The sequence below is a fragment of the Ursus maritimus genome, unplaced genomic scaffold (assembly GCF_017311325.1).
Source record: "Ursus maritimus isolate PB19 unplaced genomic scaffold, ASM1731132v1 scaffold_19, whole genome shotgun sequence".
Lineage (NCBI taxonomy): Eukaryota > Metazoa > Chordata > Mammalia > Carnivora > Ursidae > Ursus > Ursus maritimus.
In genome coordinates this window covers 13756494-13782517 of record NW_024424341.1, presented here as the reverse complement: position 1 = coordinate 13782517, position 26024 = coordinate 13756494, and the positions used below count along the sequence as shown (strand labels likewise).

At 40.4% G+C, this 26024-nt stretch overlaps 1 protein-coding gene across 3 annotated transcripts in view; it reads left to right on the top strand.

The window, feature by feature from the left end:
- The window catches only part of BBS2 (Bardet-Biedl syndrome 2), a 28297-nt gene extending 6156 nt beyond the window's left edge, over positions 1-22141 (top strand). The window contains exons 3-17 of one of the 3 annotated variants that reach the window (XM_040633320.1): positions 1357-1482; positions 2013-2064; positions 2856-2962; positions 5959-6063; positions 6147-6233; positions 9021-9156; positions 9400-9539; positions 10426-10570; positions 10658-10829; positions 11254-11383; positions 12490-12621; positions 13112-13249; positions 14073-14185; positions 20711-20859; positions 21680-22141. In XM_040633320.1, the coding sequence (XP_040489254.1) occupies positions 1357-1482; positions 2013-2064; positions 2856-2962; positions 5959-6063; positions 6147-6233; positions 9021-9156; positions 9400-9539; positions 10426-10570; positions 10658-10829; positions 11254-11383; positions 12490-12621; positions 13112-13249; positions 14073-14185; positions 20711-20859; positions 21680-21786 (1839 nt within the window). In that variant the 3' untranslated portion in view covers positions 21787-22141. Of the gene's footprint in view, positions 1-1356; positions 1483-2012; positions 2076-2855; positions 2963-5958; positions 6064-6146; positions 6234-9020; positions 9157-9399; positions 9540-10425; positions 10571-10657; positions 10830-11253; positions 11384-12489; positions 12622-13111; positions 13250-14072; positions 14186-20710; positions 20860-21679 lie in introns of all 3 variants that reach the window. The other 2 variants (XM_008702618.2, XM_040633321.1) reach the window with 2 other exon arrangements.
- Positions 22142-26024: the final 3883 nt, after the last annotated feature.

Below are 26024 nucleotides of genomic sequence, written 5' to 3'. Positions count from 1 at the left end.
CCTTCCTCCAGGGAGGTCAGTTTTTTTTTTTTTCTATTAAGGTCTTCAACTGATTGGATGCGGCCCACCCATATTATTGAGGGCAATCTGCTTTGCTCAGAGTCTGCTGATTTAAATGTTAAATCTCAATAAAAAAATACCTGCACAGAAACACCTAGAATAATACTTAATTCAATATCTGGGTACCATGGTCTAGCCAAGTTGACACATAAAATTAATGATCTCAAGAATGCAGCTCTGCAATTGCTGAGTTAAAGGCCTTTCTTAAATGAGGTTTTTGATAGGTATTGCTAAATTGCTGTCTACAAAGACTATGATTTTCCACTTTCCCCCCAGAATATGAGAGTGCCTGTTTTATCACACCCCAACCAACAATGGATAATATTATTTTTCATCTTTTCTAATCTGAAAATTGAAAATGATACATTGTAAGAATGAAGATTTTCACGTTCATTAGTGATTTGTATTTCTTGTGAATTTCCTGTTCTTTTTTTTCTTCTTTTTTTTTTGGCTTGGGTGTTTATCTTTTTCTTATTTATTTGCTTTCTATTACCTCTTTTATTTTATTAATAAAAAATTAGTTCTTTGTCTTAGATATTGTAGGTATTTTTCCCAGTTCACTGTTTACCTTTTTATCTTTTGATTGATTGGCCATTTAGCAGTTTTGATTTCTCATGAATTTTTCTTTCCTTTATAGCCAACCTTTTTTTTTTATAGTTTTCCTACATGCAGATTATGTAAATAAGGACTATTTTCTTGTATAATAAACAGTATTTCCAAAGATATCCTTGAATTTTTTAAAAATAAATTAAATTATGCTTATATGCCTTATTCAAGAAGTCTGGAATGTTTATTAATTCTGGATGGTGGGGATGTAGGTGTTTTATTATTCTTTGTACTTCTCAGGAACTTTACCATTAAAAAGAGTAGTAGCAAGAGAACTAGGCAATGAGTATTAAAAAGATTTCCATCCATCACGGTTAAAGTGGATTATAAAAGTGCGGGAGTTTTAAAGGCATAAGTTTGGTTCTGTCAAGCATTTGGCCTCTAGAACTCATAGTTCTAGAGAGCCTCGGATTCTGTAGCAGTTGATTGTGGCGGCGTAGTGTGAGAGGCCAGCAGCCTGAGTCAGTCCTGTATCTCTGTGCGTCCCCGTGGAAGCACACACAGGCTGTAGTGACTGTCCTCAGTACAAGGCCCTGGCCTGCCTCTCAGGAGACCATGTGGCTTCTCACAAATGACGACAGAGAGATTTGAGTATCCAAATAATAATAAGGATATATGTTACCTCCACTACCTCCACGGTGCCTGTGCGTCACTGTATCTGAGATTGTATTTCTTTTTTGTCTTCCTCAGGTTGCAGATGGGGCCAATGCAATTGTGCTCGGAACACTGGGAGACATCTCCTCTCCTCTTGCCATTATTGGTGGAAATTGTGCTCTGCAGGGTTTTGATCACGAAGGAAATGATCTCTTTTGGACGGTATGAACAAAACATTCTCTTAATTCTCCTAAACATTTTTACTTTTAATGTTCTTTATGCTTTGTTTGTTTTTTACCATTGACTATAATGAATAAGAAAAATGAAATAGAATAAATCCTATTTATAATTCTGTACATTAAAAAAAAGAACATTTGTGGGGCGCCTGGGTGGCACAGCGGTTGAGCGTCTGCCTTTGGCTCAGGGCGTGATCCCGGTGTTACGGGATCGAGCCCCACATCAGGCTCCTCCGCTATGAGCCTGCTTCTTCCTCTCCCACTCCCCCTGCTTGTGTTACCTCTCTTGCTGGCTGTCTCTATCTCTGTCAAATAAATAAATAAAATCTTTAAAAAAAAAATAAAAAAATAATAAAAATAAAAAAAGAATTTAAAAAAAATAAAAAATAAAAAAAGAACATTTGTAATTTGAATAATACCCATTGGTGGTTTGTATAATCCTCTTTCATGTAGGTAATGTATTTGGATTAAGTGAAAAAAAGATGGCATATTAATGAGTTTTGGTTTTATTTTCAGGTTACTGGAGATAATGTTCATTCCTTGGCCTTATGTGACTTTGACGGTGATGGTAAGAAAGAGGTGTGTGGAGGAGGAGATACTTATCTTCTGTGTTCAGCTGAATAATTTCCCCGTGACAATGACATTAGTGTTAAGAGAAGCGTTAGTCTCTTGGTTGATTTTGGTGCTCTTTTGCCTAAATGACAAGCTAACTGGCCTCATTTGTCTTTCTCCTCTTTTGAACAATGCATCACTTGTGTTTGTCTAATACAAAGATCAAGGCCATGGTGTTTCAAAGAGGACAGGGAGAGGGGGCAGAATGGTTGATGGGACCACAGCCATATTCACAATCTTACAACTCACTTCTGATGCTTTGAAACCATATTAGTAAGTAGTTTTCAGTTGTGGCTAATATTTTCAGGAATCTAAACATTTTAGAAGATGGGCCCTTAGCCTTTGCAGATATTCTGATGCTTCCTCTAGGAGTCAGCTTCTTGGGCAGCCCGCACAGTGCTGTGTCGGGCACCGACTCACCTGTCCCTTGTCCATGGCTACTGGTCTCTGGCATTTGAAACAGGGCTTCCATCTGCAGGCAGAGAAGGCACTGAGCCGGGGCATGTTTTCCATTGCTGGGTGGAAGTTCATATTCTGGCACAATGTGCAGCCCACATGGAAGGATACAATCTGTAGTGGCCACTTTTTCTTCACTAACTGAAGCTGGGGACTGTCCCAGTGGGAAGAAGCTTCCTGAGTACCAGATTCTCGGGAGACTGAAACTCTCAGGGAGCAGTCGCAGTGTGTAAAGTATTGTGCAGCTTTTTGTCTTATCTATGGAAATTCTACTGTGTTCACTTATTGCAGGAAACATGCGTGAGTCTTTTCCCTTTCAGCTTCTCGTTGGATCAGAGGATTTTGATATCCGAGTTTTTAAAGAAGACGAGATTGTGGCAGAAATGACAGAAACAGAGGTGAGAAGTGCTGCGTCAGAGTCATGGTAATCCTGGGCAAGATTGATCAGCACCGTGAAATGTCACATCACATGAGAGTGCTGGGACCTCTTCTCATAACACAGACAGTCTTGGGGTAAAAACTGTGGTGATTAAACAGAACTGCACATTACAGAGAAAGATGCACTTAAAAATCCTGTATCAAGATTTATTTTGAGAGTCGGGGGGAGGTGGTGGTGGCGGCACAGAAAAAAAAGATGTATTTTGAACAGATTGATTAAATAGAGCAAAATTACGGAGTACATAAAGGCCTTTCTTTCAATGAGTTAGTGGATACTGATAATAATAATAACACTAATAATTATAACCATTTATTGTACACCTAATAGATGCCAGATACTGTTCTAAGTGTTTTATGTAAACTAACTCATTTAATCCTACAACAGCCCTATTAGGAGGATATTATTATTATTATTATTATTATTATTATTATTATTATTATTCCTCTTTACCGAAGAGGAAGCTGGTGTTAATTTTCTTGTTTTTTTTTTAAGATTGTATTTATCCATTTATTTGAGAGGGAGAGAGAGAACACAAGTAGGGAGAGGGGTAAGGGAAGAGGGAGAAGCAGACTCCTCGCTGAGCAGGGAGGCCGATGGTGGGGCTCGATCCCAGGACCCTGAGCCGAAGGCAGACGCTTAATCGACTGAGCCACCCAGACTCCCCTAATGTTAAGTTTCTTTGTTAAATTACTCACACACGGTCATGGCTATGAAGTGGTGTGGTCAGGATTTGAACTTTGCCTTGTCCGCCTCCTCATCACATGTATTAAATGGGATTGAATGAAGTACCCAAACAAGATTTTTATAACTGTTCTTCTTCATTCAAATTAAGTACTTCTTAGGCACATTTCTGTCAGTAAACTTAAAATCCGATGTTGGAGAACTTGGCTGGTTTCTCAGTGATTAGAATTACTCATGTAATAGAACCTAAATGAAGTTTAAGCTTCATTTGCCTAGGGAATGCCCTTATCCATTGTAGCTTTGGCATTCTTAGGCTGTTTATTTGCTGCTGGTTCTCTAGGATTGGGCACGATGGAAACAGAAGAATGAATTAGGATATTCTGAAGGAAGGAAGGAGACGAGGATAAAGGAGCATGGCTCGTGAACATTCTAAAGGGGCAGCAAAAACAACAGAAGGGAGTCTGAGCCATCTGAATGCTGGGATCCTGCAAAATTTATTCAGGTCGTGTCTGAGAGTCTGGATCAGAAAGCTTGAGGGCACTGGCCTCAGAACCCGTCCTAGCCACTGTCCTTGCTTCTTGCCACTTACAGAAGCGGTCTAAGTGTCTGTTCCACTAACTACAAAAAAAGACCAAAAAGCAAAACTTGCATATTGATAAACAAAGTGTTATCCTTGATTTAGCTAATTTACCTTTATCCTATAGCGAGATCATAGATTTTTACTTAGTTATACTATGCTTTTTATATATTCACAGTTATTATCATTATAAACTGATAGTTGTGGGTAGAGAAAATTAATGACCCTAATGAAGGCTAAGGGGTTCTGTTTAAGTGTCTGTGCCTAATGTGTGATTTTTTTTGGAGAGTGTCCTTAGCTTTCATTAGGTTCTTAAAGGGGTTTGCTACTCCCTCCTTCCCCCCTGCAAAAAAAAAAAAAAAAAAAAAAAAGCCAACTTGCGAATCACTGGCCTATAGGTGCTGTGTCCTGCATTATCGTTTATCTTTCACTCAAATTGGTAGTAAATCCTTTCCAGTTTGGTGGCAGTTATTCAGATTTTGTTGGATTTCTGTTTATTGTCAATGCTAGGTGTGAGGAGGCTGCATTCTTTGAAACATCTTTTTCCTAAATCCTAGAAAAGGACAGGAGACCATGAAATAGAGGTAGGGACTTGAGCTGATGTTGGTCCTCTGGTCACTGGTCCAACAAAAGAGGAAACTAGTGAACTAATTAATGAAGGACGGAGGGACCTACAGAATTTGGGGCTAAGTTTATGAAAATCTGAACTTGATAAAATTGTTCATTTCAGGGCCATTTTCCTGTTCTTTTGGTTTGATTTTGCTCCTAGCTCAAATGTCGTTCTGCAGATCAGCAAAATTATAATTCATTTGGCAGTTGAACAGTACTGACTATTGCCAGAAGAATGCCTTGAGCTAAATAATTCTGGAATCCTACACAGCACTTTGCATTCAGAGTTAAGTGAAGTGGGTGGTTTTGTAGAAAAGCTGTAGGTGTAGAGGAAATTATATAACTATTCTCTGCTTTATACAATTTATTTCTTAATATCTCTTGTATTCGTGGCAGAATTAGAAAGTAGGTCTGCAGGAGCATAGATATCATTAAGCTTTGGTCTTTAAATAAAGGATAATTTTGTTCAGTATCTAAAATTTTATCCTTTTAAAGGTGTTAAATCCTCAAACAGTCCCATAAATATTTCTGTATGATATACACATTCTGTGTATTGTTACATACACAAATTCATGTGCTTTTGTTTGTACTTTTCAAAGAATTATGTTTTCTTCTAAAAAACATCTTTCATCTCTAGCAAGCAATAAATTTTGTCATAGAAAAAAAGCATGTACACAAAAGATATTCAGTTGTGGGTTTGACAGTCTTTAAAATTTAGACTGTAGGATATTAAAACATTTTTTGAGCTAGTGTTTATAACAGTGTCTGTTGTACATTTTCTATATCTTGTATACTCACTTTATTTTATCCTTAATCACTTAATTTGTTTTTTTAAAAATAATTTGCTGAAACTTGCCACATAAGTTTGATATAAAACAGCAAACTTTGTAAGTTTATTTAATTCTGATTACCCAACGCTGAAACAGATGACATGGATCCTAGAGAAGAGGAGTACCTTCCCCTCTAACAGATTTAAATCTAATTTTAACACACTTGGTAATAAGGCATGTGATTTTATAAAGCCATACTTCGCATCAAATTGAACCTTAATGGGAGGATGTTGTGTTTTTATGTGTTATTTCTTGCAGATAATCACCTCTCTTTGCCCCATGTATGGCAGTCGATTTGGTTATGCCCTTTCTAATGGCACAGTTGGAGTTTATGACAAAACAGCCCGATACTGGAGAATTAAAGTTAGTATAATTCCGCCTCCAATATTCAGGGATTTTATACTTATTGAAAGACTTCTAGACTAATTATTGAAATTCTTTTTCAGTCCAAAAATCATGCCATGAGCATTCATGCTTTCGACCTTAATTCTGACGGAGTGTGTGAACTGATAACTGGTTGGTCCAATGGGAAGGTAAGTTTAAATACAGAGTTCAGGTATAATTCAGAGGACTACTTGTTTGAAATATACCAGCTGCATGACTCAGAACCAGTAACATGAGAATATAAACTTGTTTTCCTTGGCTGTGCTTTCCAAGTTAACTTCATAATCTTTGCACATTTTTTCTTCCTGCCCTAGTGTCAACATTACAAGTGAGTGAGTGTCCTTTTAGTCTTAAAAACCCTATTTGGAGAAATCTTTGGGAAGATCTTTCAAAATCTCTTCCTTGAAGAAATGAGAATCAGTTTAATCAGGTTGATCATAGGTGTAGGACTGTAAAAAAAGGAATTTTAATAAGCAAATAGTGAACTGTTTGTATAGCTCTTCTCTAATAAATCTTTAAGACTGACTGAAAACTTAGAGTTAATGGGAAGAATCGTGTTATCATATTGTTTTCCCAGCTATAAAATTCAAAATAGAGTCTTTTTGCTTTCTTTCCTTTTTTAAGCTCAAATCAGAATTTTCTGCAGACTTCTGGCAAGTCAGGATTGTCTTGTTAGAAGCTGCCTTACTAGCTGCCAGATCTCCATGGGTACCATTTGCCCTAGCTTTCTTGTGTGAAGTGCTGGATTGCCTGAAGGAGATCAGCTAATTCCTGCCTTTTCTTCTTTGATTTTTCTTCACTTTTGGCCAGGACCTTGTAACCTTCCTTTGGTGTTGTGTGAAGAATAGGGTCTACTGAACTGTTGTGTTGGTTCCTGCTTCTCTACCTGGTTTTGTCTTTGGCATGGGCATTAAAAATGTTAAGGGAAGACTGGGGTGCTGGGGGGGCTCAGTCAGTTAAGCATCTGACTCTTGATTTCAGCTCAGGTCGTCATCTCAGGGTCATGGGATCGAGCCCCCCCCCCCCAATCCAGGCTTTGCGCTCAGTGGAGAGTCTGCTTGAGATTCTCTCTCTCTCTCTCTCTCTCGCTCTCGCTCTCGCTCTCCTTCTGTCCCTCCCACTGTGCGCATAATCTCTCTCTTTCTCTCAAATAAGTAAATCTTTAACAAAAATTAAAAATAAAAAAATTGTAAGGAAGACTATGTTCCTTAGTAAGAAACATGAAAATTGTAAAGTGGACCATATTCTGGGGGGATATAAATATAAATAATAAATATAAATTAAATTATTATGATTGAGTCAAGAATTAGAAACCACTAGACTTGAGAAGTTCTCAAAAGTTACCTTAAAAAAAAAAGCTACCTTCAAATATGACTCTGGACCTAGATGTTTTTAGAGTTAAATGCTTTCAAAATTTTAAAGAATTTCTATTATATAATCTGTTCCAGAACATAAAAAAAGATAAGAAAATCAACACAGTTCATTATATAAGTAGAAAAACTGATAGCTACACTTAACAGAAGTAGCATACAAAAGGGAGATATACAGATCCAGCATGTGAATATAGGTGCAGAAATCCTAAATGAATACAAGCAACCAATTAACTTTGCCTTTAGTAGGTCGTTTGTTGACTTGGAGGGCCATGCTTTGCTCAGGGCAAAACCTCCATGTCGGATAAAGCAAAGAGCAGAATATCCAGAGAAATATTAATTTGTAGCCTTGCCTCTTAGTAAGTGAACCCTCTTATTTGTCCAATATTGTGTAAGTGCAGAAGCAAGTTCAGTTCAGTCTGAGTTAGAGGGTTATTATTATTTTTTAAGTAATCTCTAAACTCAACATGGGGCTGGAACTCAGGACCACAAGATCAAGAGTTGCCTGCTCCACTGACGAGCCAGCCAGGCTTCCCCAACTTCAGCATTGATAATTATGACACGTACATGTTATTGTTATTAAGAGCATGGATATTTGAATGTGATATTCTCCAGACAAGGGGTAGGAGCTAGTAGTAGGCTATGACCTCAATGACTTTGATGGTGAATGGCACTGGCTATTGAAATGGTTGCTCTACCAGATTTTCTATGCTACCCTTTTATTGATAACACTTGTTCTTGCTTGAAACAAAAGCCATCACTTTAAGTGGTTATCCTTCATTGTTGTTTTTCAGGTGCATTTGTTTCTGATCATTTATTTATTTGCCTTTCTTGGGGAGAGGAGACTTTCTTGGGGTGAGGATAGGAGGGGCTCTCTGGGGTATCTCAATAGTTTTTACATGGAAGAGTGACCGACTCTGAAACAGGGGTATTATAAGAGGTTATATGATGGAGTGTTGAGCTAGCTTAGAGTTTGGTATTTTTCAAACTTCAGATGTAAATATGATTTATATACATAGATGATAAAGATAAAGGTTTTATGTAGAACTGACATTTTGTGTCTATGTCTATGTGCCAGGCTCTGAGTGCTTTAATGTGTTAACTTCTGTAGGCCTCATTCCAGCCCTGTGGGGTGTAGGTAGAGTTATTTTGCTCAGGTTCTTGTTCTTGACCCCCAGATGAGGAGAGCAAGCATGGAATGGTTAAGAGACTTTCCCAAGGTCCCACAGGTAGTAAGTGCCAGAGCAGGAATCGGAACCCAGACAGTTTGGACTTGCCCTGTTCTCTATATGAACTGGCAACCCATTTCTCCAAACAACATTATGTAAAGGCCAGTGTGTAAAACAGCTTTTATTTAAAAAGAAGAAAGTATAGCTGGTTGTGGCCCCTTATGGTCCCCTGAGCCCCAGGGGTCGTAGGTGTCTCCTGAGAAGCCACGGGGCTCCATAGAGCACTCTTGAGAACTGCTAGACTGACCTTTAAAGCTGATTTTGACTTTAGAATTTTGTGTGTGCTTTTTTTAAATTACAGCATAAGCTATTTTTCAAGTTCTTATTTTATTTTTAGGTTGATGCTCGAAGTGACCGAACTGGCGAGGTCATCTTTAAAGACAACTTTTCTTCCGCAATTGCCGGTGTGCTGGAGGGAGACTACCGGATGGACGGCCACACACAGCTAATCTGCTGCGCAGTGGACGGGGAAAGTACGGTGGGACGGGAAAAATCCCCGAAAAGTCAGATTTTCAATTTGATTGAGTCAGAATACCAGGAAATTCCACTACAAGGTGTTTGTGTGGATATCCTCCCATCCTAATAAAGTCACCTTCTTGGTGGGGGGATGAGAACTTAGGTTTTTGGCTTTTAGGAACAGACAGTTGATGATTTAAAAGTAGACCTGGCTATGCCTGGGTATTCTTCAATGTGGTAAGGGTTTTTTCCGTTGTTAGTCCGGGGCTACCTGCCGGGCACAGCGGAGATGAGAGGCAACCTCATGGACACCAGCGTAGAGCAGGACCTGTTCCGAGAGCTGAGTCAGAAGAAACAGAATCTGTTGCTGGAACTCCGGAACTATGAGGAAAATGCCAAGGTAGGTCCTCGTCCTCACGGAAATGGAGATTTTCCGGTGGGAAAGGCAAATGTGAAGGAAGACTGTCAGTGTCTGCATGGCGGGAGCCCCTCCTGCCCACTGGCGAAGCACGCATTGCTTCAGCCTTTTTGCCAGGGTCAGAGAGGAGAGGGCACGTACCCTTTCATCTGGAAATGCCATTTCCGTGCAGCTGAACTATGGAAATATTTGCACACGTGTCAAAGACATTTACGGTAGCACTATTTGTGGCAGTGAACAGTTGGAAGCAACCGAAATGTTGACCAGTAGTAGGGAGTGTGCTGGGGGATACTGAGCAGCTCAGGAGAATGAGGTGTATGCACTTGGACTGATATGGAAGGATATCTGTGGCCTTAATGAGGGAAAAATGCAAGAACAATATGTACAGAATATCTCTTACCTTTTTCAAAAACAAATAACATAAAAGTTGACAACCACAAAACCTCTGTGTGTGTGTCTGCCTGTGTGTGTGTGTGTGTGTGTGTGTGTGTGCGTGCGTGTAGGTCCCAGCCTGGCTGTAGGATGAGCTGGGAGGTGGGACTTTAATTTGCCTTGTCCTGGGTAATTGTATTTGAATTTATTATTAAGTGAATTAATTTTGCTATTTTAAAAGAATAACTCCTAAACTATAAAAGGGATGATGGGGTACAGTGGACCCTAACCACAGAAGGGGAGGGTATTTTCCCTTGGGAAGAGGCTGGGTAGAGAAAGGGAGTGATAATGAGGTGAGTCCTTTGAATTCTAAAGAATCAGATTAATGTCAGATGATTGGGAGTCAGTCTTTTGAAGCCGAGTAACTATATTATTTAAAATTGACATTAGTTTACTGCTTTGGTGACTGAGTTGGGAGTGGGGGCATGTTTTGCAGGCTGAATTGAGCAGTCCACAGAGTGAGGCTGATGGGCCTCGGGGCATCATCCCAGCCAATACCAAGCTCCACACCGCCCTCTCGGTCAATCTGGGGCATGAGACCCAGGCTGCTCATGCAGAATTGTGTATTTCCACCTCTAATGGTAAGAAATTATTTATAGTTGGCATCTGTGGACACCTGTGCCATCTTGGAATCGTTCTTGAACTGCCTTTTTCTCTGTTCTCTGCAGACACCATTATCCGAGCAGTATTGATTTTTGCTGAGGGAATTTTTCTAGGTGAAAGCCATGTGGTTCACCCCAGCATTCACAACCTTTCCAGCTCCATCCGCATCCCAATTACACCTCCCAAAGATGTCCCTGTGGATCTGCACTTGAAAACCTTTGTGGGTTACAGAAGCAGGTGACCCTTTGCGAGGCACAGTTCCTTTCTAGCCAGCACTTAGAGGAGGGCAAATGGGTAGATTTTCTGTTGTGCCATGGATTTTGGGGGGCCGAAGGAGCCATTTGATGGTTCTACCCACCCAGGCAAGATTTCTCATGACCTTTACTTCCCTAATTGGAAATCTTTCAAAAATAAAATGGGCGTTTTAAACCCTTGGTGCATGTCTGTGTGTATGTGTAAGACTCATGTTCTCTTTAACCCCAAACCCCCTTACTGTAGTACTCAACCCTCAAGGTTTTTGGTTTTTTTCCCATCAGCTAAACCCATAAATAACAACTTGATGACCCAGTAGTGACTTTGTAGTTATTTTCTGGGCTTTGCATTTTGAAATAATATTCCACGCAACCCATTTCTCTTCTTGTGTTCCATCGGTTGACCATAGCACCCAGTTTCATGTATTTGAACTGACAAGACAGCTCCCCCGCTTCTCCATGTATGCGCTGACCAGCCCTGACCCTGCCAGAGAGCCACTCAGCTATGTCAACTTTGTCATTGCGGAACGGGCACAGAGGGTGAGTGTCAGGCTTTTCTCTTTCAATAGTTTTGCACTTCAGAATCCTTTGGATGTCCTTTCATAAAAAGGGGAAATGACATGAATGAGCTATTTGGTAGCAGTAATTATGACATGACAGAGGTAGGTAGTTTGGCGTTGGCTTATAACCTGTGACGAAAATACTGCTAAAGTATCTTCTCTCACTTTGAAAAGATACATACCTTATTTACTAGAGCAATCCTCAGTTACAGGTAAATTCTCACCAGCTTCTAATTCCTCTCTTTCTTTTGTCATGATGTTGGTGTACTTGTCTTGACCCAGTGTTCCAGGAGGAACCTGCTTCAGAATGGAAAGAGTGCGAGTTGGAGCTAGGAACATTTTGGGTTCAGATGCTACCTTAACTAATTAAATTCTTCGTGATTTTCTTAGTGCTGTCAGCCCTCACCAGTCTGGGCCTCAATGCCCTTATCTGGAAGGGAGGAGAGTCCCACCTCACAGGGGGCCCCTGCAGATTACAGACTTGGTGTCACTTATATAGGGTAAAAGACCAATACGAGTGGCCTTTAACCTTGGCTAGACCAGAAATCTCAGGGAGGCTTTGTAGTCATGTAGATTCTTACGTAGACCTGGTGCTGCTACCTGTGTAAGTACCACTATTGTTACGAATATTAAAACTTACTTTTTACTTATCATGTATGTGTATCTCTGTGTCTGTCTCTCATGCGTTTGCATGCATACTTCATTTTAGATTCTGTTTAATGGATGGAATGGAATCGTTTTAAGCAGACTGCGTTGTCCAGGATATAGCCACAGAAGAGCTATTGTATAAACAGACTTAGCATCATACCCGAAGTGTTCCTACATTCCATATACGATTATGTCTACACTGAAAATGCTCTGTAGGCACGCATGCTGTGGGGCCAGACATTATGAATGTTACTTAAGATCATGTATGGGGTGGGAAAAAGGAGTGTGATTAGTGTATTCTTGGTGGGAGGGGGTGTGAAGTATAATTCTTTGTGTGTTTTTTTTCTTTATCAAGCAATAATTCTAGAAAGAAGGATAATTCTTAAGAATGACTGTCCTTTAAAAATGGAAGTTCATTTCATCCTATTCGTTTTTAAGGTTGTTATATGGCTCAACCAGAATTTCCTGTTACCAGAAGACACTAATATTCAAAATGCTCCATTTCAAGTGTGTTTCACATCCTTACGGAATGGTGGCCAGCTGTATATAAAGATAAAACTTAGTGGAGAGGTAATGTTTACTGTCACAGGCATAGATTTCTTATGGACTGTTGACCATTCAGTGCAAAGTGAGGTGGGTGGCACCAGTCTCAAGGTCATAAAACCGTGTGTTTCAACGTAGTCCGTTATTGTTCGTTGTTTTAGACACTGGGATGTGATCTAGAATGGTGGTGTTCTGTCTTCCTCCACCCTTCCTTTCAGCCCTTGCTTGTCTAACTTGGGAAGGAATGGGGATACAGAGGTGAACAAAAACATTTCCAATGTTTGAATGATTTTGTTGTTTAGTTAACAAGGCCGGATGATTGGTCTTTTAGCCTGCTGCTAGAGTGTGACACACATGGTTTGTAATTTCCTCCAGGGCTAACCCCTGTCTTATTTACCACCACATATAAATTTGGGTTCAGTCAATATATTGAATATGGGGAAATTCTGGTACTGTTTCAGCTAGGTTTGTCTTTAGTATCTGAGGATGCTAAGCTCATCTTTTTTTCCCTGGATAGATCACTGTAAATACCGATGATATTGATTTGGCTGGTGATATCATCCAGTCGATGGCATCATTTTTTGCTATCGAAGACCTTCAAGTAGAAGCAGATTTCCCTGTCTACTTTGAGGAATTACGAAAGGTGCTAGTTAAGGTGAGGGGACCCACTGGATGCATTTGTGACAACGTGGTAGCGTCATAATATTTAAAATGTTTCTCTTAGGAGATGAATGATACCCCAAATGTGTATATGTATCTGACAGTCATGTTTTAAAGAATTTTTGAAAATTGTTCAACTTCAACTAGTTTTGGAGGGTTCACTAGTTAAAGGATTTCTTTTATAAAAGTGAGTGGTTTAGCTCTAGATCACCCTGCTTTCTTTGGTTTGGGGGGATCCTTTTTAAAAAATATGTCATATTAACCTTTTCCTTTGCTAGCCCTTCCTTTTATCTGTTGTAGTTATATTGCTCTGTTGTTCAGTGCTTTCCAAAAACCTAAATCAAAAGAAAAATAAGGACTGTGACTGGCCCTAAATTATAACCATATTCTCACCCCAAATCTCTAAAATACTGTGTGTGTTGCTAGGGCTCCCAGTGGTAAGACATGGAAAGATGCAGATGGAATGTCATCTTGAGTGTTGGAGGTGGTGTAGACTAGTCATTTCATTGATGAGGAGGTAAAACAATGGGGGACAGTCAGGATGGTCCAGGTGAAAGAGGAAAGACTGGGAGGGATTTTTTTTTTTTTAAAAGATTTTATTTATTTATGTGACAGAGATAGAGACAGCCAGCGAGAGAGGGAACACAGCAGGGGGAGTGGGAGAGGAAGAAGCAGGCTCCCAGCGGAGGAGCCTGATGTGGGACTCGATCCCGGTATGCCGGGATCACGCCCTGAGCCGAAGGCAGACGCTTTAACGACTGCACTACCCAGGTGCCCCTGGGAGGGCTTTTTAGTTCCTGAGTGTTCATGGTCTTTAGGTGGACGAGTCTCATTCAGTGCATCAGAAGCTCAGTGCTGAGATGGCCGACAATTCTAACCTGATCCGAAGTTTGCTCGTCCGGGCTGAAGACGCTCGTCTGATGAGGGACATGTGAGTATTTACCAGGCTAAGGCAGGTGCAAGGTTAAAAATGTCAATATTATGGAACAGCAACGCTCAAATGCTACCGGTAGGAGTGTAAATTGGTACAGTGACTTTGGAGAATAACTTGGCATTGTCAGTGAAGTTGGAAATGGGCATTCCCTGTGACCCAGCAATTCTACTCGTGGTTTATAACCTAGAGAAGCTTGTGTCGACGTATAAACCAGGATATTTGTACAAGAATGTTCATAAGAATCCCAACGTGGAAACAGTCTAAACTAGCATCAACAATATAATGGCTAAACTATGGTATAATCGTACAATGGAATAGGATATGCAGTGAGAATGCATCTGTCTCAATGACATGTGACAACATGGACAAATCTTACAGGCATAAGGGTGATTGAAAGAAGTAAGACTCGAAAGAATGTGTACACAGTGCTTCCTTTTATATAGTTGGGAAATGAAACACTTTAGTGTTTGGCTCAGGTCATGATCTCAGGGTCCTGGGATTGAGCCGTGCCTCGGGCTCTGCTCTGCAGGGAGCCTGCTTCTCCCTCTGCCTGCCGCTCCCCCTGCTTGTGCGCTCTCCCCACCTCCCCATGTCTAATACATAAATAAAAATCTTAAACAATAGAGTGTATCATTTGGGAAGCATACCTAGATGAAGAATCTATAAGGAAGTGCAGGGAGAGATTATATCTAGGACAGTATTCTCTCTTAGGGCAGGAGGGACTGTGTTCAGAAAGAGCCTATCGGAAAGTTTCGGGATGTGGCAGGTCCTGTTTCTGGGCCTGGTTTACAAACATTTGTTCTGTCAGCTTTTCCGAATGTGTATTACATTTTACAGTAAAACAGTTCACGATGTGCAGATGTAGCTTCTTGCAGAATTTATCTTGGCACTCAGAGTTACTGCGATGGAGATAGTAACATCGGTAACCAGTGACAGACGAAATTTCTGTGCCTACATTACAGGCAAGAGTGCCCGGGCTTGTGCTTTTTCCTGAAAGGCCTGAGTTGTTGGCACATATTAAAATGGTGTTGCTCAGAAGTAAGTGATTTTTGAAATAATCATATTATTGAAAATTTCAAACACATACAAAAGCAGATTAAGTAACACAGTGATTTCCTCTACACCCGCTACCTGGCTTCAGTAGTCATGGCCTCCTGGCCCTTCTGGTCTCCTCGCTGCTCACCTTCTTCCTCTCCCAGGCAGGGGGCTATTTGGAAGCAAATTCCAGACATCGCATCCTTTCAGCCACGAATATTTCAGATAGTGAGCCTTTAAAAAACAATGACCACATTATCACACTTAGGAAAAGAATTTCTTAATATCACAAAATAACCTAGTCAGTGTTTAATTTCCTCAGTTGTCTCGCAAGTGTGTGTGTGCTTTAAGTTGGTTTTTTCAAGCAAAGACCAAAGATTAAGTTTCTTGTAATCCACATGTTTGCTTGCTCTTTTTCCCAGCCCTCTCCCTCTACCGTGGTTTCCCATTTTGGATTTTGCGGGTCGGATCCTCGTGGTAATGTCTAGTAGTATTCTTTTGTCCCCTGTATTTCTCTTAGAGTGGTGGGGAGAGGTAGAGGCGTGGTCAGATTCAGGTTCAGGTTTTGGCAAGACTACGTCTTAAGCGGTGCTGTGTACTTCCAGGAGGGAGCATATGCCCGGTTGTCTCCTTTGTTCTGTTACCAGTCATCGATGGCCGTTGTCTAGACCTTTTATTTCTTTTGGAGTTTGCGAAGCAGTGATATTCTAACTCTGTTACTACTTCTTCATTTTTTAGCTGAAATACTTCTATAAAGCACAACATTCCCTCATGAATTAATGATTATTTGATTCCCTGAGATATTGTTTGTAAGAAAAGACAGATTATTTATCAGCTTGAAAATAATGAGTTGGGGGGGTGCCTGGATGGCTCAGTCGGTTGAACATCCAACTCTTTTTTTTTTTTTTTAAAGATTATTTATTTATTTATTCGACAGAGATAGAGACAGCCAGCGAGAGAGGGAACACAAGCAGGGGGAGTGGGAGAGGAAGAAGCAGGCTCCTAGCGGAGGAGCCTGATGTGGGGCTCGATCCCACAACGCTGGGATCACGCCCTGAGCCGAAGGCAGATGCTTAACGTCTGCGCCACCCAGGCGCCCCTGAACATCCAACTCTTGAGCTGAGCTCAGGTTTTTTTTTTTTAAGGTTTTATTTACTTGTTTGAGAGAAAGGGGAGAGAGAGAGAGAGCAGGGGGAGGGGCAGAAGGAGAGAGAGAAGCAAACTCACCGCTGAGCAGGGAGCCCAACGTGGGGCTTGATTCCAGGACCCTGGGATGGTGACCTGAGCTGAAGGCAGATGCTTAACCAACTAGCCACCCAGGCGCCCCTGAGCTCAGGTTTTGATCTCAGGGTTCAAGCCCCATGTTGGGCTCCATGCTGGGCATAGAGCCTACTTAAATAAAAGAAATATATATTAATAATAATAAAATAATGAGTTGGTTCCCTAGTATCCTCCATACTGACCAGTGAGATTTTTAAATCCTTATAAACTCATGTATTTTAACATATTTAACGTGCTTCAAGCCATTTCACTTATTCTGTATGATGGCTATATTGTCCTCTTTGGCCAGTGGAAACCTTCTCAGTTTGGCTATAGCTACCTTTGGACATAGCCAATATTTCTGTTACGTCCTTGTTTTCTTGTGCAAGATGTTTTAGGCTTATCTGGTTGATCTGTTCTGAATCAGGAATCAGCCATTTCTCTAGGGAGCCTTAGTTCTTTTTAGTGGGAAATGGTATTTAGAGATCATAGTCTGCACTTTAGAGGTTGGTTACTGTTCCTAGGACCATTCAATGGATAGAGCCAGGAAACATATGTATATTTTCAATGAGAGACTGTATCATGAGTTCATACTGATTCCATTTCAGATTTATGAATGAGGCCTCTCAGCTTTGATTTTAAAGCTGTATCTCTTCTTTCTCACATTGGAAATCATGGCTCTAACCAGTATCCACATGAGTCTTTGCTAGAAAAATACCAGTATTACCATCAAAGTATGACTGCTGAAAACAGTAAAAACATTTTTCTGGTTTTTTTGTGACTTTATTCCAGTGAGAATTTTTAGTCAAATTATTGTATTTGAAATAATTCCCCTTTTTGGTTTTGCCACAAATTTGATATATAGTTAGCTTCATTTGGTTCATTTTGCTTTTGGTCTTGTGGAAACTGACATTTTTTTCCTTTTTGGTGTAATTTTATTACACATTTATTAAAATCTTTATGTGGTTCCAAAGTCAGCACTATAAAACAATGTGCAGAAAAGTCTAACTTCTAATCCGTGTCACCTCCATCCTGTTCCCTCCCTCTCACTGTACATAACCAACCAAAATCTGAATACACACACACCCACGTATACACACATTCACGTCTCCTCCGTCACTAGAGAAATCATAGCACGTTACTCTTCTCTGCCTGGCTTTCTTTACGTTTAAAAATACTGCCATCACTTCACATCATGTACAGAGATACTTCTCGTCGTTTTTACAGCTGTACAGTACTCCTTCTCTGGGCGCTTATTCAGCCAGTTCCCTACATTTGGGTTGTTCTTTTGCTGTTATAGATGGTGCTGCAGTCCAGAGCTTTGTTACATAATTTTTTCATATTTTTGCCGAGATATCTTTGGGAAAAAGTCCTGAAATGGAATTGCCAGAGTAAATGATAATTGCATACAGAATTTTGCAAGATATTGCCAAATTCTCCTCCATAGGTGTGATATCATTTTGCATTCTCAGCAGTGATATATGAGTGCTTGTTTTTCAGTCTTGCCAGTGGAGTATGTTGGCACACTTTTAGGTATTTACCAACTCAATGGGTAAGAAATGGTCTCATTGTGGGTTTCATTTTCATTTGTTTTATTGTGAGCAGTGATGAGCATCTTTTCTTTGTTTTAAGGGCCATTTGTATTTCTTTTTGTGTGTGAACTATTTATTTTGCGTGTTCATATATTGGTCTGTTAATCATTTGTGACATGGGATGCAGATTTTTTTCAGCTTGCCATTTGTATCTGTCTTTTGCTTTAATTTTTAAGCTTTATTTTTGCTTTTGCCATGTAACAGCTTTTTAAAGTTTTTACATAGTCAAATTGGTCATTAATTAAACTTCCACTCTGAGGTTATAGAATCATTCACCTCTTTCTTTTTCTTTCAGTACTTCTATGTTTTCATCTTGTATGTTTAAGTCTCTGTTCCAGTTGGAGTTTATCCTGGTGTTCGGCATAACAGTGATAAAATCGGTTTTCTCTTTTTCTGTTCTGTTCTAATACTATTACTTTAAAAGTCCATTTTCCCACTGATTTGATTTTAGAAGCTTGCCTTTATCATGTGTCATATTTCCATATGCACTGGGTCTGTTTCTGGATTCCCTATCCTGGTCTATTGGGCTGTCTTGTCTCTTCATTTGACAGTACCATTCATTTCTTTATAGGTGCTTTTTGTGGTTTCTGGTGCCCCTCCTTCCAGCCCCCGTTGTTCTTCCTTTTCATGGTTTTCCTGCCTGCTGTACTTGTCTTTTCCAGTGAACTTTATCATCAGCTTTTTTAGCTCCAGAAAAAAAAAAGGTGTTTTTCTTGGGATCATGTTAAATTTATGAACTTGATCTGACGTTGTTACAAGGATGTTTAGTCTTACTGAGAACATGGTATGTCTTTGTCTGTGTTCCAGTCATGTTTTAGGTCCTTCATGTAGGTATTAGCTATTTTCTTGTTAAGTTTATGCCCAAGTATTTTATTTTTGCAACTGTAAATAGGATCTTTCTTCCACATTACATCTTCTAGGTTTTTTTTGTTTGTTTGTATATATGAACACGGCTGAGTTTTTATATTGATTTTATAATCTACTACTTTACTAAATGATAATTTTTTCCAGGTGTGAATTTGTAGCCTTTGTAAATTGAGGCTATTTTGCCTCTTACTTTGCAATTCATTTTCTTCCTATTGTTCTCTTTGAGGTATATGAAGTTTTTGCTTTTTCTGGCCAACTTTATCTCCAGTGGTATATATGAACACGTCTGAGTTTTTATATTGATTTTATAATCTACTACTTTACTAAATGATAATTTTTTCCAGGTGTGAATTTGTAGCCTTTGTAAATTGAGGCTATTTTGCCTCTTACTTTGCAATTCATTTTCTTCCTATTGTTCTCTTTGAGGTATATGAAGTTTTTGCTTTTTCTGGCCAACTTTATCTCCAGTGCTGCTTTTCTACTCTCTCGCTGGCTCTCCCCCCCCCCCTTCACAGTCAGAGAGCTGTTGTTTAGGCATTTGATTGCTAAACTGGAGGAAAGTGACCACCAACCTCTAAATCCCTTTTTTTCCCTGATTTATATTTCATTTGAAGACTCAGATGTATGTTTGTTTTTATTTTTTAAAGCCAACTTAGTTGATACATACTTTATTATATACATGCAGAAAATTCGCTCCTGTAAAGTTCAGTAAATTTTAGAATCATATAAAACCGTGTTGCTCCTGCCACAGTTAAGATGTAGACCCTTTCCATCACCCTTGTGCCTCGCGGCATCAGCACCCCCTCACCTCCGATCCTTGGCATGCACTGGTCTGATTTCCCTCCCTGTAGTTTTGCCTTTTCCAGAAGGTCATTTAAATGGAATCCTGTAGTGTACGCCTTTTGAGCCTGACTTCTCCCGCTTACCCTCATGCGTTAGAGATTCATCCATGTTGTTGCCTGTATCAGCAATTCGTTCCTTTTTACTGCTGGCTACAGTACTGTTCCACGGAACGGATATACCATACTTTGTTTATCCACTCACCGATTGACATTGGGTTGTTTCCAAACTCCAGTGATTGTGAATAAAGCTGCTATAAACATTTGCGCACAGTTTTTTTCGCAGACATGTTTTCACTTATTTTGGGTAAATACTTGTAATGGGATTTCTGGGTTGCAGAGTAAGTGTATATTTAACTTTGAAAGAAACCGCACAGTCATTTTACAAAATAGCTGCACCATTTTGCATTCCCATCAGCAGGGCGGGAGACTTCCAGTTGCTCTATGTCCTTGCCAGCATTTGTCTTTATCCGTTTCTTTTATTTTAGTCATTTTCATCGTTGTGTAGTAATGTCTCAGTGTGGTTTTAATTTTATGCCTTTGTTTTTTAAGACCTTGATAAAATTAGAAGCTGAATTTATCAGTTGTCTAAAAATATTACGAATAAGGTCACTTTTGCCCAATGAATATTAATCAGAAACTCTGAAGCTAACTTCTTGCCTTGCCTACTTTTCCTTACCCCCCCCCCCCAGCACAGTGGGCACTTAATAATTGTCAGCTCCATGGACCAATAATCAAGAAAGGCTACTTGTCTTCCATTTATCTGGAAGAAATGGGATATTTTGATAGAAACTTCTCAATGTTTCAAGCCAACATTTCGAAGTTTAAAATTTGGTGTTGTCTTTATGTAAGAAGTTTGTAAGTTTTTTCATCTAAGCCTGCCATATTGAGGTATAGTGATGTTAATTCACTTCTGTTGATTTACACAGGAAAACCATGAAGAACCGCTACATGGAACTGTACGACCTTAATAAAGACTTGCTAAATGGATACAAAATTCGCTGTAACAACCACACGGAGCTCCTGGGGAACCTCAAAGCAGTAAATCAGGCCATTCAAAGAGCTGGTCGTCTGCGGGGTAAGTCTCTTTTTGTAGCCCTGTTCAAGTAGTCTGTAATTTGGGGGTGAGAACCCTTAGAGCTAGTGCTAGCTTCTAGAATTCCTACTGGGGCCGACAGCAGCATACCTTTGACACCCAGCTTGGCCGCAGTCACTCGAGGTTCGTCAGCCTATTGTTTGGCTTTAGTCCGTCTGAAGACTTCAGAGGGAAAGAAAACTTTCAGCTCCTTTTCTTAGATCTTGCTGCATTCCAAGAAAAACCTAGTGACATATACCCATGGGGAAAGCCTTAAATATACCTATTTTTTTAAAAAGGAGACTGAAAATTAATGAGCTGTGTCCAACTTAAAATACAGAAAAAGAACAATAGAATAAGTCAAAGGAAGCAGAAATGTTGCCAGAGAGTTATACCTGAAATCTGCTGTTTGGGTCAATGCTTTGAGCTCCTTTTAGAAAAATAAGCTTTGCTTGGGCACCTGGGTGGCTCAGTCTGAAGACCATGCAACTCTTGATCTCGGGGTCATGAGTTCAAGCCCTATGTTGGGTATAGAGATTACTTAAAATTTTTAGGAGAAAAAAAAAATCTTTGCTAGGTGGATATATGCTTTGATCCTCTTCTATAAAACTGACTTTGTTTCTAGGTTTGAGATGGTCCCTAGGTTTGGTTTGTGATAAATTCTCTCACAGTTGTCTTTTTTAGGGAGTGGTAAGGTAAATTTGCCCACCATGTATCTCTTTTCTACCAGAGTTTTATGCTGTTTTAAAGCTGGCCTCTGATTTACAATTTCACTTTTAATCATCTTTTGGATTGTACTGATCTGATGTTTCATCCCACACAGTTGGAAAACCAAAGAACCAGGTGATCACTGCTTGTCGGGATGCGATTCGAAGCAACAACATCAACACGCTGTTCAGAATTATGCGGGTGGGAACAGCTTCTTCTTAGGAAAAGAAAGAATAGGTAATAAAGTTCCTAAAAAGGGATTTTCCCTAAAAATCGAGGCTAGTTTGCTTGGATCACATCCTGGTGAACCCAGGTGCCAAGAATGGCAACAGCCTTGGTGAGTGGTACAAAGGCAGACCACCACTGCATCTGAAAAGTACATCCCTTTCTATTTTTAGAATCAGTTGCACTGTTACCGAATACCAGGTCTTTGTAGGGGAGAATACTTTTAAAACGTTAGGGCTTCAAAGTCCAACTTTTCTGTCTGTATGTAAAATTGGTATATGATGTATAGATACATCTTCCTTGAAATTATAATTGAATTTGTAATTAAAATTTTTTTTTCATTAAAACTTAAGAGTTGCTCTCTCTGTTGACTGTAAAATCACCACCATATTAGAGTTGCAGGAACCATTTGTATGATGTGGAGGAGAACACAAGCGTGGGTATTGGATTTGTGCGCCTTTTTATCACTGACAGGTGGGCGTAAGCAACACATCTGCGTTTAACGTGATCTGTTAGTTGGGGGTAATGTTAGCTACTGAAACTAATCGATCTCAAAGTTCACAGTGACCCATTTATTTCTCATTTATATCAGATGTCTCTATAGTTATTCAGGGACCCAGCTTCCTGTGATCATGCAGCCGGGTCATCTTCTAGGACAGCCGATCTTGGAGTTCTCTAGAGAGAGAAGTTTCAGGAAATGGATTCTGGTTACTATTTTCACGTTCATTGCATACGATGAAGGCCTGATGGCGCCGGGAACCTGGTGTGAGAAGGCCTTGCTGTGATTTAAGTCCAAGCGAGTAGAACAGGGATAGCTTTTCTCAAAGCTGTGGTCTGGAAACAGCACATGACCATTTCTGCTTGTGTTCTGTCAGCTAACATGGCCACACCTTGCTGCAGAAGGGCCAGGAAATATCACCAGCCGTGTGTTGGCAAGGAAGAGAAAGCTGGTGTCTATGCCAACAGCTAGCAGCTCCTTCCCTAAGAGTGAAAATTTTGCCTCAGGTAGATTCCAGGACTGGTTACATTCACCAGTTTTCACTTTTTTTTTTTTAAGATTTTATTTATTTATTTATTAGACAGAGACAGAGACAGCCAGCGAGAGAGGGAACACAAGCAGGGGGAGTGGGAGAGGAAGAAGCAGGCTCATAGCGGAGGAGCCTGACGTGGGGCTCGATCCCATAACGCCGGGATCACGCCCTGAGCCGAAGGCAGACGCTTAACCACTGTGCCACCCAGGCGCCCCACCAGCTTTCACTTCTTAACAGCATTCCTAAGTAGTGGGGAAGACAGTCCATCCCGCTGTGGTAAATTAATCTTATGAGTCTCTTCCATGTAGGCATTTAGGATGACCTCTTCTGGTTCTGAAATGTGAGCTTTGTGGAATCCTAATTTTTATGAGACTATGCCCTAGAATACCTTTGTTCAGCATTTTTAACCTATAAGCTCAAAAGACACCCACATATACTGTATTGTTTTTCATAATCCCTGAAGTAGTGAAGCATCTTCTATGTGCTTTGAAGATGAGGGAACTGAGGCACAGGGATTAATTACTTGCCAGAGTCACAGAGCTAAAACTCGAGTCTCACTCTTGAGTCTTCTTCTGTTTTGTTTTTTAAAATTAATTAAAAAGATTTATTTATTAGAGAGAGAGAAAGACAGAGAGGAACACAAGCAGGGGGAGCAGGAGAGGGAGAAGCTGATTCCCCACTGAGTAGGGAGCCCAACGCGGGACTCGATCCCAGGACCCTGGGATCATGACTTGAGCTGAAGGCAGATGCTTAACCAACTGAGCCACCCAGGCGCCCTACAGTCTTTCTGTGTTTTAACCATAGTCTCACCTATACGTTTTGAGATTAAAATCTCTAGTTGGCGCTGGTTTTAAATTATATGGCACTATTCAGTTTTAGGGACCTTAACAGAATAATCTCATCAAAGGTCATTGTGTTCTTTAGCCAAAAATCTTCCCTCTTAGACCTAAAAATACAGCTAGTCCTGAAGGGGTTGACCTGCAGCAGAATATATCTTTAAATAGTCCTGATTTATACAAATAGTTGATTTTCACATTAATTTGATCCTCTTGGCATTTACTGCTGAGCTCAGAGAGGCAGAATGTTTTTTACAGGGTCCCACAGCTTGCTGAGTCACGGTGTGGGTTTGAAACCAAGTAGCCATGGCCCTTCCTGCTATTCCAAGTCATGTAGAGAATCTGTTCCTTCTGTTTTGTTGCCATACTTTTCCATCCTGATAGAATCTGAGGCCATCTAAGAAGTCACAGCTTAAGCTTATTTTGTTGCTGCATTTTGTTGAAGCTTTACATGAACACTGAGCCTTCATTGGAAAGCTGATCTTGAGGATCCTGGTATCTGGGGGAAAGCTTTGAAGTCATTTTTCAAGCATCCCTTTAAAAAAGTCCCCCCCGCCCCCTCCCAGATTCAGGTACTCAATATTTTTGAAAGAGGATGGTTTTTATTATTTCCCACGTGTCTGCCTATCCACATCCATCAAGGCTTGGCTCAAATGCTCTCTCCCCAGGAGATCTTCCCCTCCCGTGGCTATTCCTTAGCCCTTATTACATTCTGCATTTAGATTGCTGTTAATCCTCTCCTGAGAACAGGGGCTGCATCGCAATCAGCTTTCTCCTCCCAGTGGTGCTGAGCCAGTGCCCTGAGCACAGAAAGCACCTGCTGCTCTCCACGGGATTGCCTGTCCTCAGCCAGCCCATCAGGAGCTTCAGAAATCAAAGAACTAGGGACTTTACAACAATTATGCAACCCTAGAAGTGCTTTACAAGAATGAGTTCCAACATTATTTATGTTTCAAAGTTTATAATTAGCAGTTACAAATCTGCCAGTGCAGAGGCCTGTGATCACAGAACTAAATTATCTCCGCTTTCACTTTGAAACCGAAGTACAGTAAGACACCCGTTGGCAGCGGGGTGGTTTGCATTTTGCCTCTTTCCCATCTGGCCCTGCCCACACGAGATGCTGTAGCTCCTGACTCATCTTTTTATTTGTATGGTACAGAAATCTGCTTTTCCTAAAATGATGCCACATGGACGATTCCCAAGTAGTTTTCAGAGCTGTCTATGTGGACTGATTTTGCATCAATCAGAGAAAGAAATCGTGTGTTTCTGCAGGAACGTTCCGTTCGTTGGGGGGAGAGCTGGTGTCACAAGGACCCTTCTAATGGGGCTTGCATTTTCTCATTCAGTGTCAGTGACATATACGGAAGTACAGCGTGGTACCGAAGAGCTAGGACAGCCAAAGCTTCTGGCTGAAGAAAGACTGGTCTAGGAGAGGGAGCCCAAGCAGTGATTTTTTCCCTTCAGTATTCTGCGGGAAAGAAACCACTGCGTTCAGTGGAGTTTGGGAGCCAGTCAATGAGCAGTAGAAGAGCCAGGTTCAAAACCAGCCTCTTTCCCTTCTAGGCTTCATTTTCCACATCTTTAAAATGGGGGACAGAGATTAGATTATTATTAGCGTTCTTCCTTAAACTTTTTATTTTTCCTCCTCTTAATAGAAATGCTAATATGCTCTCAAAATAACTTTATGAAAATATTCTTCATTTCCATCATTATGAACACATACAGGAGATTTGTTCTGGGGATGTCGACCTTCTGCAGCTGTAGGAAGTGGCGAAGCAGTCTCTGGAAGGCACATTCTCTGTCTCGTACGTTACAAAGTGCCACAGCGGCTGTCACAGGATGGTGGGATTCCAGATGACCTTTCCTTTATATTTTTCCATGTTTTAATTCTTCACAGTGAACACGTATCATTTATATAATCTGAAAAAATATAAAGCTGTTCTCTTTGGGGGGAAAAATCGTCCTTTTCTATAAGGAATTATAATAATTGGAGGTTCACTGTTAAGAATTAAGAGAGAAGATGCCATATGTTATACAGGTGAACATCATAGCTCTTATCTGAAACAAGTATTTAAAAGATGCCCATGTTTTAATTCCTTTTTTACCACTAAACAGCTGTGGACACTGGCTGAAGCCCTAAAAATCCAGATGAAGAATGAAGTACTAGGAAAAACAGCTTCTCCGTCACTGAGTGTCTTCGGTGCAGGAAAGCGACCTGCGAGCTACACGGTCCTCTACGAGGCGCTGCTGTAGATGATGTAACGGACAGAAACATCAGAGGCTGGCTCTCCGGGCCTTGCTCTCCCTTCAGACACCGATATTCCGTAGTGTATAGAAAAGTCTGTCGTGTTGACAGACCATAAACACA